The 15140-nt window shown below is 58.1% G+C and overlaps 2 protein-coding genes across 2 annotated transcripts in view; one reads left to right on the top strand and one right to left on the bottom strand.

The window, feature by feature from the left end:
* The first annotated feature begins 175 nt into the window (after positions 1 to 175).
* On the top strand, positions 176 to 6836 carry NFKB2 (nuclear factor kappa B subunit 2). The gene is made up of 22 exons (XM_062496720.1): positions 176 to 220; positions 548 to 626; positions 1101 to 1141; positions 1244 to 1342; positions 1570 to 1721; positions 2329 to 2435; positions 2584 to 2742; positions 2832 to 2936; positions 3082 to 3167; positions 3287 to 3425; positions 3505 to 3624; positions 3711 to 3896; positions 4058 to 4199; positions 4327 to 4441; positions 4645 to 4852; positions 4939 to 5108; positions 5273 to 5375; positions 5466 to 5695; positions 5888 to 5957; positions 6077 to 6249; positions 6327 to 6438; positions 6534 to 6836. The coding sequence occupies exons 1-22, from the start codon at positions 200 to 202 to the stop codon at positions 6647 to 6649; spliced, it is 2733 nt and encodes a 910-aa protein (XP_062352704.1). The 5' UTR covers positions 176 to 199; the 3' UTR covers positions 6650 to 6836.
* A 986-nt stretch (positions 6837 to 7822) lies between these two features.
* PSD (pleckstrin and Sec7 domain containing) overlaps positions 7823 to 15140 on the bottom strand; it is a 33923-nt gene continuing 26605 nt past the window's right edge. The window contains exons 10-16 of the mRNA XM_062496719.1: positions 13335 to 13378; positions 11929 to 12107; positions 11083 to 11153; positions 10369 to 10526; positions 9900 to 10044; positions 9152 to 9295; positions 7823 to 8897 (exon numbers count right to left, since the gene is read on the bottom strand). Of these exons, the coding sequence (XP_062352703.1) occupies positions 8658 to 8897; positions 9152 to 9295; positions 9900 to 10044; positions 10369 to 10526; positions 11083 to 11153; positions 11929 to 12107; positions 13335 to 13378 (981 nt within the window). The 3' untranslated portion in view covers positions 7823 to 8657. The remainder of the gene's footprint in view (positions 8898 to 9151; positions 9296 to 9899; positions 10045 to 10368; positions 10527 to 11082; positions 11154 to 11928; positions 12108 to 13334; positions 13379 to 15140) is intronic.

Below are 15140 nucleotides of genomic sequence, written 5' to 3'. Positions count from 1 at the left end.
GTCCCCTGCCCGTGCCCCGAGCCGGGTCGGGCCGTGCCCCGGCCGCGGCGGGGCGGGGCGGGCCGGTGACGCGCGGTCCCGTCATTTCCCGGCTCGGCGGGGTTTCTAGGGACTTTCCGGAGCGGCGGTGCCTTCCTGCAGCCCCGCTCCCCGCTCAACCCCCCTCTCCCCGCAGGCCGGCGGCCGGCCCCGCGCCGACATGGACGAGCAGTTCCAACCCGTGAGTGCGGCACGGATCGGATCGGATCGGATCGGCCCGGGGAGCTGTCGCTGCCCGGCCCCGGAGCTGGGCAGGGAACAGTGCCCGACCCCACGGGTGGGGTGGGAGGTGGGGGTGTGTGCCTGCTTCCGGGGTGGGAGGGTCTGGGTCAGCCTCCAGGGTGGGCACTGAGGGGTCTGCACCTGCCCACCTCTCTTCCCGGGGAGGGACGGGGATCTGTGCCTGTCCCCAAGGGGTTCTGTGCCAGACTGCCATCGCTGCCCAGGATAGCTGGGGGATTCCTGCCCCAACACGCTCACCACACTCATCTTCCCTCCCATTACCTAGTGCCTGGATGGGATTGACTATGATGACTTCAATTTTGGCTCCCACATGATGGAGCAGAAGGAACCCTTGGTGGAGACAGGTAAGGGCCTCTCTGGCTGTACCCTTGCAGGGGTCCCCAGCTGCAGTGGAGTTTCCCAGCAGGTTGACTCATGCCTCTTAGTTCCCAGAAGCACCACAGGCTTTGTCCTTACTGGTCCCACTGTGGGCTGGCTGGAATCTCTGCCCCGTGCCACCAGGATAGGGCTTGTTCCATCTGGCCCTGCTGCTCAGTCTACCAGGGACTGCCAGGCTGGGCTGTGACCTCCTGGGGGTCCCTGTTCCCCAGGTGACAGAGCATCCGTTGGCCCTCCCCTCCTCTTCCTGCTACTCTGACTGCTGTTCCCAGCTGGGCTGTGACAGCACAGGGTTTGGGGGCTCTGAGGGACATGGGACAGACAGGGGTCACATCACCTTCAGTGCTGTCTCTGCATCTCCAGCATCCTTAGTGAGAACATGCACTTTGGTGTGTTTGGTACCATGTTTCTCATTAGTACATCTCCTTTCTGTCCTCCAGTGGAAGGTCCCTACCTTGTCATTATTGAGCAACCAAAGCAGGTAAGGATGTCATCCAGGTAAGGACAGGTGTAACTGTCACCTCCTGCTCTCATGGCATCAGGCTTTGGCCACCCTTGGCTGATTCTTTCTTTTCCTCCACAGCGGGGTTTTCGATTTCGGTATGGCTGCGAGGGCCCTTCCCATGGGGGACTGCCAGGAGCATCCAGTGAGAAGGGGCGCAAGACCTATCCCACTGTCAAGGTGAGTGGTGCCATGGGAAAAGGATGGATCAGTGTCTTCAGAGTGCATGAGCATCAGGAGGGAGCCTTGAAGGAAGGACAGGACATTTGTAATAAGCTCTTGTGTGTCTCCTGGTGCTGGAGGGATGGGAGGGCTGCAGCAGGAGTGGTGGTGGCCATAGGGAGTTGTAGAGAATCCTTCAGCCTCCTGGCTTATTTTACCTGACCCCATCTCCTTCTTCCCTGCAGATCTGTAACTACACAGGGGTGGCCCGGATTGAGGTAGACCTGGTGACTCACAGTGACCCTCCCCGGGTACATGCCCACAGCCTGGTGGGCAAGCAGTGCAACGAGGCTGGCAACTGTGTCACAGTCGTGGGACCCAAGGACATGACTGCTCAGTACGTGCAAGGAGGACCCAGGGTGGCCTCTTGGCTATGTGAGGTGGCTGTGGGTGCTGCCTGCAGCTTATGAGATGGGAAGATAGGGGTTAATGTACCCTGGAGCTGGGTTTGCTGGGTGAGGTCAGGTGTGTGTTTAGACAAATTCATTGTTACAACTCTGTCCCCTGAATTTTGCCTGTCTCTGGGTTTTGACATATGCAGCTTCTTTTGAGCTTCTGTCCTTGAGGTTGCAGCTCCCCAGCTTTGCAGAAGACTTTTGAAGTCAGCCTGAGTCTCAGGGTTGTTCTGCAACTGGTGCAGTTTCTCTTACATATCCATCCCTGGCTCAGCTCAGCACCATTTGCATCCCTCTGGCCTTCTGTCCTCCTAGTCTCATCTTTGACAGCCCTTTGGATTTGTCACCTGTGGGAGCCCAGAGTTTCTGGGGCTCTTTTCCTCTCCCCTGTGGTTGCTCTTCTTCTGCTGCACACACACTGATTCCCTGCTGCCTGAGTGGCACTGCTCCGTGCTCAGGTCCTTCCCAGCTGCAGGAGTATGTGCCCCTTTGGACTTGCTGCTCCTGGCCTTGACACTCCTAGATCCCAGCAGGTTCCCTCTTCTCCAGGTTCAGCAACCTGGGTGTGCTGCACGTCACCAAGAAGAATATGATGGAGATCATGAAGGAAAAGCTGAAGCAGCAGAAGATGCGCAACAGGAGCCATCTGCTGACGGGTGAGGGCAGCCTGGGGACTCAGTGGGCCTCAGCAGCACGGGCTGACAGCTGCGGGCTGGGCTTAGTGTGGGGCTGGGGTGGGTAGGAAGGGGACCTGGAGCACTGTCCCCCCATACAGCCTGACAGTTTGTCACCCTGCCCTGGCAGAAGAGGAGCTGCGTGAGATCGAGCAGGAGGCAAAGGAGCTGAAGAAGGTGATGGACCTGAGCATTGTGCGGTTGCGCTTCACTGCCTACCTCCGTGACAGTAGTGGGAACTTCACGCTGGCTCTCCAGCCTGTCATCTCAGACCCCATCCATGACAGCAGTGAGTGTGGGGCCAGTCCAGGAAAGGGATGGGGCAGGAGGGTGTAAGGACTTTCTGCACAGTGACTCTCAACACCTCTTGCTCTGCAGAGTCCCCTGGAGCTTCCAACCTGAAGATCTCACGGATGGATAAGACAGCAGGCTCTGTGCGGGGAGGAGACGAAGTCTACTTGCTATGTGATAAAGTTCAGAAAGGTAAAAGCCTTTCTCTCCAGACGAAACCTTCTGGAGGAGCTGTGGCAGGATAGATCTGGGACCCCTGGGGTGGTTAGGGATCTGTGTCCTTGAAACCTGTTTGGGGCAAGGAGACAGGTGGTGCCAGTGCCGCTTCTCTCCCCAGATGACATTGAGGTGCGTTTCTACGAGGATGATGAGAATGGCTGGCAGGCCTTTGGGGACTTTTCTCCTACAGATGTGCACAAGCAGGTACAGGGGAGGTGGGGAGTGTCCTGCTCTGCTTCAAGGCAGATGAAGGCCCTGTGGGGTGAGGTAGCCCCAGCTCCAGAGATGAGCAGAACCTCATGTCTATCATGTCCTGCTCACAGTATGCCATTGTCTTCCGCACACCCCCCTACCACAAGCCCAAGATCGACCGTCCTGTCACCGTCTTCCTGCAGCTGAAGCGGAAGCGGGGAGGGGACGTGAGTGACTCCAAGCAGTTCACCTACTACCCAGTGGTGGAAGGTGAGCAACACCCAGGCAGACTGGCATGGCCCCTGCTTCTGGGGCTGCCTCTCACCCTGCTGCCCCTCTCTCCCCACAGATAAGGAAGAAGTGGAGAGGAAGCGCAAGAAAGTCCTGCCTCAGTTTCCTCAGCACTTTGGTGGTGGCTCGCACATGGGGGGGGCCGGCGGGGGGGCTGGGGGCTTTGGCTCTGGAGGAGGTGAGTAGTGATGCCTCTTCCCCCTCCTCTCTCAGGTGGCTGTAGGGGCTCCCTTTTGCTCAGCCATCCTCTGTCTTGCCCCACAGGTGGGAACCTCAGCTTCCCGTACTCCCCTGGGCTGACCTACAGTAGCATCTACTCATCTGGCCCCCACCCAGTGGGGAGCTACCAGGGGGGTGTGCAGATGAAGGGCTCTGAGGCAGAGGGGCCTGGGAGCGACAGGCAGGCTCCTGCAGAAGAGAGCACGTACTGCAGGGAGCTGCAGAAGCATGGTAAGAGGGGCTGAGCTTGAGGGAGGGCTGGGGCACATCGGTCAGGAGAGGAGGCAGGGACTGGGGACCTTTTGGTGTTCTGTGCCTCTCCACATTCTGGTGGATGCAGATGGGTGGATGAGGCTGCTGCTCCTGGAAGTGACATCCTGCTTTTCCCCTAGCCCAGCTGTGCCAGCTGTGGATGCTGGCGCTAGCCCGTCGCAATGCCCATGCCCTGCTCGACTACTCGGTCACCGCCGACCCCCGCATGCTGCTGGCAGTTCAGAGGCACCTGGCCGCGTCACAGGATGAGAATGGAGACACGTGAGCACACGAGGGGTTTGAAGGGAGGGCATGGGGTCTTGTCAGAGCCATTAAGGGGGCTCTGAGGGCAGCAGGGAGTATCTGGAGAAGCATGGAGCTGAGCTAGGGGCCATCCCTCTCTCTACAGGCCTTTGCACCTTGCTATTATTCATGAGCAGACAGCTGTGATCAAGCAGCTGATAGACATCATTGTTAGCATCCCCAGCCAGCAGGTCATCAACATCTCCAATAACCTGCAACAGGTACATACATGTTTTTCAGAATAGACAGTTCTCTAGCTGGGAGTAGTTCCCTCACTCCCATTTTCCAACCTTGGGGGCTCCTGTAGCTGCTCCTGCTGAGGGGAGGTTATGGATCTGAGCAAGTTGCAGCTACTGGAGAGAATGATGGTGCAGAACTTGGCTCCTCTTGTGAGCGCTGCTGAAGATGTGCTGCTGTCCTGCAGACACCACTGCATCTGGCAGTAATCACCAAGCAGCCTCAAGTGGTCCAGCTCCTGCTGCAAGCCCGCGCTGACCCAACCTTGCTGGACCGCTATGGCAATTCCCTGCTGCACCTGGCACTCCAGGCTGGCGATGAAGAGATGCTGAGGACGCTGCTGGCTCACCTGGGCTCAGCTGCCCCTTATCTGCTTCGCCTGCCCAATTTCCATGGTGAGTGTGGCTCAAGGATGATGGGCACCCAGTGGTGTCATCATGGGCTTGGCCAGAAGGCTGCTGAGCCTGTCCCCATATTGCAGGCTTCCTGCCTGTGCATTTGGCTGTGAAGGCAAAGAGCTTGGCTTGCCTGGACCTGCTGGTCAGGACGGGAGCAGATGTGAATGCAGTGGAGAGGCAAAGTGGGAGGACCCCACTGCACCTGGCTGTGGAGATGGAGAACCTGAACATGGCCACCCACCTGGTAAAGAAGGTAAAGAAGGAGTGGCTGGTGTAGTGGTAGCTGTGGGAAAGGGATGGGTTGCAGCCTCCTACAGGCTCCTGGCAGAAGTGGGGGCTCCCCTGAGGCCTTGGGGTGACAGGGTGTAGGAGGAGCAGTGGCCAGGCAGCCCATCCTCATGGCCTCACACCTTTTAGCTGGGAGCAGACATCAACAGCCGGACTTTCTCTGGGAACACTCCCCTGCACTTAGCTGCTGGCCTGGGCTCCCCCACCCTCACCAAACTGCTCCTTAAAGCTGGTAAGGCACTGCCCTTCCTCCTTCCCTCCCCATAGCTCTGGCTGCCTGTGCTGAGCGGTGGGCCTGGCTCATGCCACCCTTTCCCGACAGGGGCAGATGTTTTGTGTGAGAATGACGAACCCATGAGCCTGTCCTCATCAGAGGCCAGTAGCGACACAGACACCGACCCTGAGGAGCAGGAGCTGGCCATGGATCTGGGGGACCCAGCCCTGGCTGCAGAGCACAGTACCAGCTCCAAGCTCTCCACACAGGGGCACTGGCAGGTGGGGCACAGGCAGCGCCGCTGCCACACGTCCCTGGACCTGACTCGGAGCCAAAAGGTGTGTGGCATAGTGGGGCAAACTCGCTGGGAGTGTTTCTGTGCAGGCCACGGCATGCGTGGGGCACAGTTCCAGGAGATCCTCCTGCAAGGATTTCTGTGCTCCTCCGTGTCCTGCAGAGATCCAAGGTGTGAGTAGGCAATGGGGATCTGGGCAGTGCTTTGGAAGATTGATATCCGTGTCTGTCTGCAGGTGCGGGAGATCCTGCTGCAGGCCTCCCAGCAGGGGCCCGAGGCAGAACTGCCCGCTGCCCCCCAGCCAGGTGAGCAGCCTCTTTCCCCCCCCCAGCCCCCCAACTCAAAAGCACCACACCTAGGCAGGGTAACACCCTCCCGGGAGCAAGGATGGGCAGTTTGTGATGGGAGCACCTCTTTCGCACAGGGAGGGTCCTGTCACTGGACAATGAGGCACTGCAGGGGCTGGAGCAGCTGCTGAACCAGGACTGCAGTGGGTCAGACTGGATCGAGCTGGCCAAGCGCCTGGGGCTGTGCAGCCTCGTGGAGACCTACAAGGACACACCCTCGCCCAGTGCCAGCCTCCTGCGCAGTTACGAGGTCAGTGCCTGCTTGGGGTGCCTCTGTCCTCTCTGCCTGTCTGGCCATCAGCCCTGCTCAGTGCCCTCTCTCCACAGCTGGCAGGTGGCAGCCTGGGAGGACTGCTGGAGGCACTGGACTCTATGGGGCTCCACAACGCTGTGAGGAAGCTCCACAAAAGTGAGGCACTGGATAAGCTGCAAAGCACAGGTACAGAGAGTGAGGGCTGGGGCTGGTGGGCAGGGAGTGTCTCTGCTGTCCCCCTGTTGCCCCATGGCTAAGAGCTCCCGGGGATTGCTTTGCAGAGCTGAAGGAAGACAGTGCCTACGGCAGTGAATCGGTGGAGGAGGAGCAGGCACCCACACTAGCCCTGAAGCCAGGGGGTGAGCTGCCCCCCAGCCAGCAGCCGCAGGTGCACTGAGGAACCAGCCAGCAGCCCCTGTGACCACACAGGGAGCTGCACTGCCCTCTGCCTTGCCCACACAAGTGCCTTCTGGACTTGGGGTCTGGCCACCTGGACTCAGGGGGATGGGATGCAGCTGGCTCCTGCCCGTCTCTGCTCTTATTTAATGGTCCCTCTTCTGAATAAAAGGACGCAGGTTTCATTAGTCTTTGCCCTCCCTCTCTCCAGCCCCAGCCGTGAGTTGGGCACTAACCCCCCTGAACCCTGCCTGGGTCTGGAAGTCTGACAGCAAGGACGCAGCATCCTCAGCAGCCCTTGGTGGTGGGGCTGTCCCCAGCCATGGGGAAGAAAACACAGCGTACCCAAGAAATGAAGAGCAAGTTTTACTTCAGTAACTGAGAGAAGAAGCTGTACAAAGGTTTTTTTAATCCCCCACCCCCAAGCCACCTGGGGCAAGGGTGGATTTTTTTTTTTTTTTTGCAATAGACTCAAAAGAGCAGAATAAGTTTTGACACATTCGCAAAGTCAGTGCTGAAACCAGCCAGGTCCCAGGCGGCTGAGAACTGCGTGTGTGCCAGCCCCTGGTCACAGCCCTTCACTGTGCCTGGACCCCTTTCTGGATAATCCTGCAGCTGTGCTCCATCACTTGCCCCTTGCACTGGACAAGCATCCTTCAGCCCACTCTGCAGTGGTGAGGGCTGCCCCAGCCTGCCCCTTACCTTGGCAAGGAGGGAGCCTGTTGCTGAAGAAGGGGCTGCACCACTACTGCTGCAGCACGAGGACTGCAGCACTGCAGATCAGGCTTTGCTGGCAGCCTCTGAGGCCCCAGCCATTCATTGGGAAAGAGATGGGAAGAAAAGTTGGCTCCAGCCTGTGCTGGACCCATAGGGCAGAGGAACCCCCCATATCAACTCTGTCTCCAGGGGTCACCACCCCTTGGGAGTACTTACACACTGCTGCCTATCATGCCCTGGGCACGATGCTCACAGCCAGGTTGCTGCAAACAAGGCCAGTCCAAGCTGCCAGCAGTGGGGGGTGTGGAAAATGGGGGTCATGAAGCACCAGTGCATCAGCCTCCCATGCAGCCACACATGCAGCAATGGGTGCTGCCATCTCAAGGCTGCCTCCTTGGTACTGGCAGCCACAGGGCTGTCTCCCCGAAGGGTTGCTGGTGCTGAAGTGGAGCTGGGGAGCAGGCAGCAGCAGCCCACGCTCAGCTTGCTGCAGGGCAGGGGTGTGGGGAACTGGATCGCCCCCTGAGTCCTTTTAAAAACCTCTTTCCCCCAGAGTGCAGTGCCTATAAGATATGGCTGGGTTTGTGGTTTTGTTTTTTTCAACAGTTCCCAAAAAGCATCAAAAGTAGCCCCCCAAAAAACCTCCCTAGTGGTCAGCTCGATCTGGTACTAAAAAGTGCAAAACTGTATCACAAAAACTGTTCAAAAGTTGTAAGAAAGCAGGTAGGGTGCGGAGGTGATTGAGGTGGCTGGGAAGGGAGCAGGTGCTGTTGTCTTGGCTTCCCTGGCCACCAGCCCCAAGAGAGGGGACAGTCTAGGGCTGGCCCCCTCCCATCTACCCCCATGGCACGAAGGAGCTGGAGAAGCAGCCGCTGGCTTTGTTCTGCTGCATTTGTCTTTTTTTTTTTTTTTTTTTTTTTTTTTTTTTTTTTTTTTTTTAAGTCATTGAAGAATTGAGCCCAGCGGGTAGGTTTCAGTTGCTCCCTCTCCCCAGGGCAGCAAGAGTAGGTCCTGCAGCCAAGTGCAGGACAAGGAGGGGCAGGAACAAGTCTGATGGGGCCAGGCAGCTCCTGCAGGCAAGGACTGGGGACTGTCCTGCTCTGCCACTGTCTCCGGTGGAGGGGCCATGGCCCTGCATGGCTGGTGCTGGCGGCTGCAGAAGGGCTGTCAGCCCCTCTGGGTCGTGCCGCAGACAGACGGACACATGCAGGGCCTCGGCAGGCACACGGCCTCCAGCCCCGTGCCGGGGGAACAGGAACAGAGCTGCAGTGCAGGCAGCTGAGGCCCCACACTTACGACTTCTGGGGGTGGCCAGGGGGCTGGCGGCCTGCACGCTCTGAGATGTTGCGCTTCACCTTGGTGGTCGTGCTGGAGGGCTCTGCGTTGAGTGAGGGGCTGGAGCGGGACTTTTTCAGGCCATCGTCCTCCCCGCCCGCTGTGTCAAAGAGGGTGGACTCAAATGCTGCCAGGTCCTCGGAGCCAGCCTTCAGCTTGGCCCGCAGCAGCATGGCATAGGTGCCATAGCGGGATTTCTGAGGAGCATAGTGCAGCAGAGAGAGAGGTTGGCAAGCTGGGTACTGTCCTACGGCCAGCATCCCTGCAAGGGGGGATGCTCATGGTCCCTCCAACCCAGCCAGAATCCCGGGGCAGAGGAATGCTCATGGTCCTAGACCACGGCAGTGGCAGTGTAATTCAGCTGATGGGACGGCTTGGTCCCATCACTGAGAATGACCAAACAGGTAGGGCCAGAGGGCCTGAGGGCAGAGGGGGGCATTTTCCAGCTCACCTCAAATTCCAGGTACTCTTCCTTCTGCTTTAGCTCCTCGTACTCCTTGCCTTTCACCTTCTTCTCAGGCAGTGAGGAACGATGCTCCAGCAGCTCTGCTGACATTGTCTTGAACTTGGTCTCATGGTTCTTCACCTGCTCCTCCTGGGGAAGGATGGCACCATGTCAGTGCCCTGCTCTGTCCCCCAGTAGTGTGAGCTGGCCAGGGACAGAACAGGATTTTCCCCTTCTAGGAGAAGCCAGGAGCTCAGCTTCTGCTGCTGGGTTTGATTTTTTATTATTATTTTTTTAATGGCAGGCAAAATCATAGGCTCTTGGGGGCAATGTGCTTCTACCTCATAGGGGGGCTGGCTGCAGTCTTAAAGCAGAAGAATTTAATCCCTCTAAAACTAGGCTGGTGTTTTTTTAAATCCTTTCTGCTCTATGAATAACTGCCCTGGTATGCACGAGTGCCAGCTAATCCCCCCAGTCAGTTGCCTTTCAAGGTCCCCAGCAGGACCTTGCAAGCCATGGTGTGGGACCACTCCATGGTCTGACCATCACCTGACTCCAGCCCCACTACCAGGAACAAGGCCTCACTGTCCATCCCCAGTCTCAGTACCCCTTTTCTGTCTCCCCCTTGGCCCTTCACTTCACTGGGGAGGCAGCTGGGCACATGGCACCACACAGATCCCTCCACAGGGGAATATGCCACTGGCAGATGCGGGGTTTTGTGCCAGGCTCACCACTGCCCCCCGCTGTGGCCCACCTGAGACAGTCTGGTACAGGAGCTGGGCAGCAGTGGGCGGCTGAACTTCTTCTGGGAGCCGATGGCTGCAGGGAAGGGGGGCGCAGAGAACATGGCTGCCACCACGTTGATGCGTGTGATCCACGAGTGCATCTGTTCGGGGTTCCTGAGGAAAAAGACCAAGATACAGATGGGCTATCTTTGTCAAAGACTGAGGGATCCGCTCTGCAGACAAGATCTGAGTCCCCCAGGCCTCGCCCTGCCCAGCCATGACATCTGGGACTCTACCTACAGCTAACCTGAGCCCAGCAGGGTAGGAAAAAGAGGAGCTAGGCAAAGCTCAGCACTGACACCAGGTCTGTCTCCTTCCAGAAAGGGCCAGGACAGAAGAGAGCAAGGCGGCCCTAAGCCCCATCCCACCCTACACTCAAGTCAGGGGAGCTCTTGTGCCCCAGCATGGGGCCCAGCCCAGGCATCCTGAAGGACTCACTGTGCTTGGAAAAGGAAGACCCTCCAGTCAGCTGTCCTGAGGTAGAAGACATTGGGTCGCTTGTTGTAGTCAGACGCCCGTGTGGCAAGCGAATGGTGGATGCTAATAGCATTCTTCAGTTCCTCTTCTGCCAGCGCCTTCCCTGGCTTATACTCTTCCTGCAAATCATGGGGTGTTTCAGAGCCAGCTCAGGGATGCACCCCACCATGAGTCAGCTCCATGCTGTTTCAGGAACTGCAGACTAGTGCTGGCTGTGGCAGGGCTTGGAGATCACCTTCTACCAGGCATCTGTGGACTCTGCTTCCAGGTTATGCTATACTCCTGGAGAGAGGCTGCACAACCCAGGCATACTGGCTTGACAACAGCACAGGGGGCTGTTCCCCATTGCCCCCAGTTTGCTGTGTGTGTGCCTGCAGGGAACTGGATGTGCAGCCCAACCCTTTACTCAGGGGAAAGACCCTGGTGCCCCTCTCTTCCCAGCCAAGCCCCCTGCATGCAGGGCTCTCAGTTAGCAGCGCCTTTCACTGCCCAAGCTGTACCCAAGCACCCTGGAAACAGGGTCCCCAAGCAACAGCTCAGGCATGCAGGGTGTTGAGTCTGCTCAGGCTAGGCTTTGCAATGCTGTGTGCTGCAGGCCCTCTCTCACTGCTGTGACCCACTCTCTGGACTGGCCACCCTCTCCCTGGTGTGAATGTGGGTGGCCCTGCTGCCTACCTTCTGCAGGTAGAGAATCATTCCCTTCAGGATGGCGTGGAAGGGCTTCCAGCCGCGCTTCCCTCGGGGTGCTGCCAGGGAGGAGAGAGCAGCTCAGACATCAGCCTCAGAACTGAGCTGGGGGGAAAAGCCACCCCCCACCCTCCTCCAGCCAGCCCTGCCACGATGTATGTCACCCCACCCCCGGGACGGGCAGCACGCCAGGCTGTCCCTGCGCACCTGAGCCCGTGCAGGCCGCGTGGCTGGCAGATGGTGCTGCTGGCACCATCAGGGGGGCCCTGCTGCCTCCCGGGGCCAGCGCTGTGCTGTGCTGCACTCCCCCTGTGCCCCCCCCTGCACTCCCTGCCTCGCCGTTTGGCCGCTGCCTCCGTGCTGGGGCATGGGGACAAGGCAGTGCTGCCTGCCAGGTAATGCTGGCTTTGAAGGACGGCTGCATCTAATCACATCTAGGCAGCATTAGACAGCCAGGGCTTAGGAGGGATTTTATGGGGAATACGGTAAACGTGCCCAACCAGCTGCAGCCTGCCGTGTGCCTTGTCTGTCACACTACAGGACACTTCCCTTCATCCACACAATCCTGTGGCAGGGTTGCAACCCCCAGAGACCACACCCCACCATCCCATTTGCCCCTTTGCCAGTGTTTTGGGCAGTGAGAGGCTTTCCAGCTCCCCAGCCTGAGGGCTGAATTATGCCTGGCACAGCCAGACAGGGCACTAAAGCTGGAGGCTGGCATGAAGCTACGGACTGACATCACATAGTGACTCCTACCCTGCTTCCCATTCAGTTCTGGAGTACAATGGTGCCCTCTTGCCCCAGGTGCCCCCCATGGGCTCTCCAGGCACCTACTTTTCTTGCAGTCAGGATCAGCATGGATCTTGCGGACTAACAGCCCATGCTTGTAAGTGGCAATGCTGGAGTCCTGGGAAAAGTCCAGAAAGGGGTTACTGCAACTGCTGATGCGCTTGATGGACTTTGGGTTTGGATCTGCCAGCTCCGAGAGGGATTTTCTCAGCTCCTCCTCATCTCTGCCAAACAGATTTGGGTGGGGAAAGAGTTTGTTACCTTTCTGGGGACAGAAAATACCAAGTTCCCCACTGGTTGATGTCACTTTTAGGCCTGGCTTCTGAAAGGCAAGCCAGGAATGGTAGGCCAGGATGAGCAGTCTTCAGTCAGCACTGCTGAGTATCCCAAACCTAGCCATGCCTGTGTGCCCCCGTCTCTCTAGACAGCTGAGGTGCTGCCTGGTCCTTTGAAAGACAAAGCACTGGGCTTTTGCTGCTGACTCAAGGTGAGACCCCTGCCTGCCCCAGGGAGTAAGAAGCCTTTTTTTGGGCAGGAGTGCAACAGATGCCAGCCAGGCTGATGAGCCAGAAGTGATGGAGGCAGTAGCCCAAGGCCTGGCACTACCACAGCCCCTCAGCCCATGGCATACAGACTCACTGGTCCCCAGCAGGCAGGAAGGAGGGTATAGAATGGACCGTCCCTACAAGGAGAGACCCAGACTCTGGTCCCCACATTTTAAAGGTGGCAACCAGACTACAGGGCCGAGAGCCAGAGGCAAAGGGGTGCAGGGAGATTGTGGTGGGAAGGCCTTGGGCAGTACCATCCAAGGGCAGGAGCAGGTGTGGGCAGGATGTAGGCAGCCTGCTCCTACCGGGTCATGGCCCCTCACTATGGGCAGGCTGCACCGGTGCCAGTCCTCCCCGCCTGCAGGAAGATGTGGGAGCCCAGTGCTGCTGCCTCCCCACTCCCTCAGCTGCTTGCTGCTAATTAAACCCCTCAGCATCTGCCGGCGTCTCCATGGCAGCGGTCGAGCACATCGCTCAGCGCTGGGTAGCACCGGGCTGATTAATCCCTGCAGCGCAGGCGCTGCCGCTCCTGCTGCTGGAGATGGCAGCTGTGGGAGAGGGCGCAGGCACCCTGTGGGGCCCCGGCACAGCCACAGCACCTCCAAAGCCTGTGAATTCCCACGCCGGGCACAGCACCGAGGCACAAACCCAGGCCAAAGCTGCAAGAAGCCAACCTCAGGTGGCTTTCCCCCAGGATGCTGAAGAAGGGGCCCCATGGCAGTGCTGAGGGCAGCCAGGGGTACATTGCCTTTACCCCAGCCCAACCCATCCCAAGCTCCTTATCCTTCCCTCATCCTCACAGGGGCACCTGCCCTGCAGCACCATAGTTTGTGTGGCCTCTGGGGTGGGTGGATTCACTGCCCACCCAGAGCCATGCAGCAGCATCCCCCCAGGGGTACTTACATGGCCCACTGAAGCTTCTCGTTTTTAATGGAGCCATACAATGCCTGCAGAGAGAAGAGTGAGGGGTCAGCATGAGAGCAGTGCCAGGCTAGGGGTCTGCTCCAGGGAACAGAGGAGGCACATCAGACTGGCTTAGGGACACTGGGGGTTAAGGTAAACCCATGCCAGTTTGTTCCAGTCCAGCCCTGTCCTGGCTAGGCTAGCTAGCTGACCTCGATTTAAGGTTACAAACACCTTGTCCTTGGGGCCACGGGATCTGCAAACCCCCCCCCACACCCCGAAGAAATGATGGAGATGGCCCTGGCATTTTGCCCTCTCCTACCCTTTGTCTCTACCTGCCCATGACAGTGCCACAGTGTTAGCAGCATAACGATGAGGCACACCTAACATTTCCAAGCGCTCAGGAGAGCTGTTTCTCCCTATTCCAAGGTATTCCAGGATGGTAAAAATGACAGCCTTCAGGAGGCCTGAGCCCAAGGAGAACAAGCTTTTGGGACAGACTTCATTGGTGCAAGCCTTCACCCCACTCAGTGGAACCTCAGCCTGCTCCAGGGCCTCCAGAAGCTCCATGCCACAAGAGGCCACAGCCAACAACTTCACTGCAGTCAGCCACCCACCCTGGGCTGGCACAGACCAGCTCATGGCAGCACCCAGCACTCCCCAGCAATGCACTGCTCCCACAGGAGCACACTTTGTGTGAGACTTCAGCACACTGCTGGCCCTGCAGTGGCAGAGACCCTGGCATGCTGTCCTTCATGAGGCCCTCAGAGGACTTCATCCTCTTGGCTGATCAAGGCAGGTGCTTGGAGTGGCTGTGGCCTGTCTCTACCCCCTCCCCAGCACCCCTAAACAATTTTTCCTCCTTGGAGACCCAAACACCACCCATCTGAGCAAGGCAGGGTCTGCTGCCTGTGTTTGTGCACAGGAACAAGCTATGCCTGCCTGCAGCAGGACACTCAAGGGCCCCACTCTCAAGTGTTTGTCCGGTTTGAGCTGGGTGCAAGCCAACAGTGCTCGGCACAGCTCTGCAGTCAGAGAGGCTCCAGAGAGGGTTTCAATACAGTGCTCACAGAGGGCTTCAGAGCAAGATCTGGAAGGCATCATCCTTGGAGGAAAATAATTGAGTCTTGCACAGGCTGTTCATGCAGCTGTCAACATCCATCACTGGGCCAGAGACCGCTGCTGAGAAATCTTGCTGGTGGCAGAGAAAATACAGCTGGAGGCGTGCAGAGGCCCAGGAATGCTGGCCAGCAGACAGGCCCCAGTGGTGACAGGGAAGGGACATCCATCACTCCCAAGAGGTGCAGCAGCCAGGATGGAGCGGGAACCCAGCTCCTTCCACACCTTCCCTTCGGGGAAATGCTGGCACAGCACCAGCTTGTTTCTCAGAGAAGGGAAAGGATTGTCTCAATCTAGCAGGCAGAAAGTAGAGTTCAGTTCTCTCCTGGGAAGACAGGAGACCTATAAAGAGGTAATGGCCTCAGTGCCCGAGAGAAGATTTGATCCCAGATCCATTCATGCAGTCCCAATGCCAGAGGGGCAGGATGCTAACTTGTGAGCAGGAGCTACATACCAGTGCAAGCAAGGCAGCCAGAGGAGCAAAGAGACTTGGAGAAGACTCTGGGAGGAAAAAAGCAATCCAAAGCCCTGCAGAACATAATCTGGGAGCAGAGCAGGGGGATAAGCAGGATCTTAGAGCAATGTAGATGATAAGGAGTCACTATGGGAAACAGAAAGGAAGGTATCTTAGTCACTGCCGGGGATGCAGCTGAAAAATGCTGAGAACCCACAGATACAAAAAGAAGA

Source organism: Cinclus cinclus, chromosome 7 (assembly GCF_963662255.1).
Source record: "Cinclus cinclus chromosome 7, bCinCin1.1, whole genome shotgun sequence".
Taxonomy (NCBI): Eukaryota; Metazoa; Chordata; class Aves; order Passeriformes; family Cinclidae; genus Cinclus; species Cinclus cinclus.
The sequence above is the reverse complement of the archived record's forward strand: the minus strand, read 5'-3'. Positions and strand labels throughout refer to the sequence as shown.

Excerpts from the sequence above, each read along its gene's own strand:
- NFKB2 (XM_062496720.1), top strand. The coding sequence starts at position 200 with ATGGACGAGCAGTTCCAACCC. Across the intron at positions 4,442-4,644 it reads TCTCCAATAACCTGCAACAG|ACACCACTGCATCTGGCAGT; the intron begins GTACATACATGT and ends GCTGTCCTGCAG. Across the intron at positions 5,696-5,887 it reads ACCTGACTCGGAGCCAAAAG|GTGCGGGAGATCCTGCTGCA; the intron begins GTGTGTGGCATA and ends GTCTGTCTGCAG.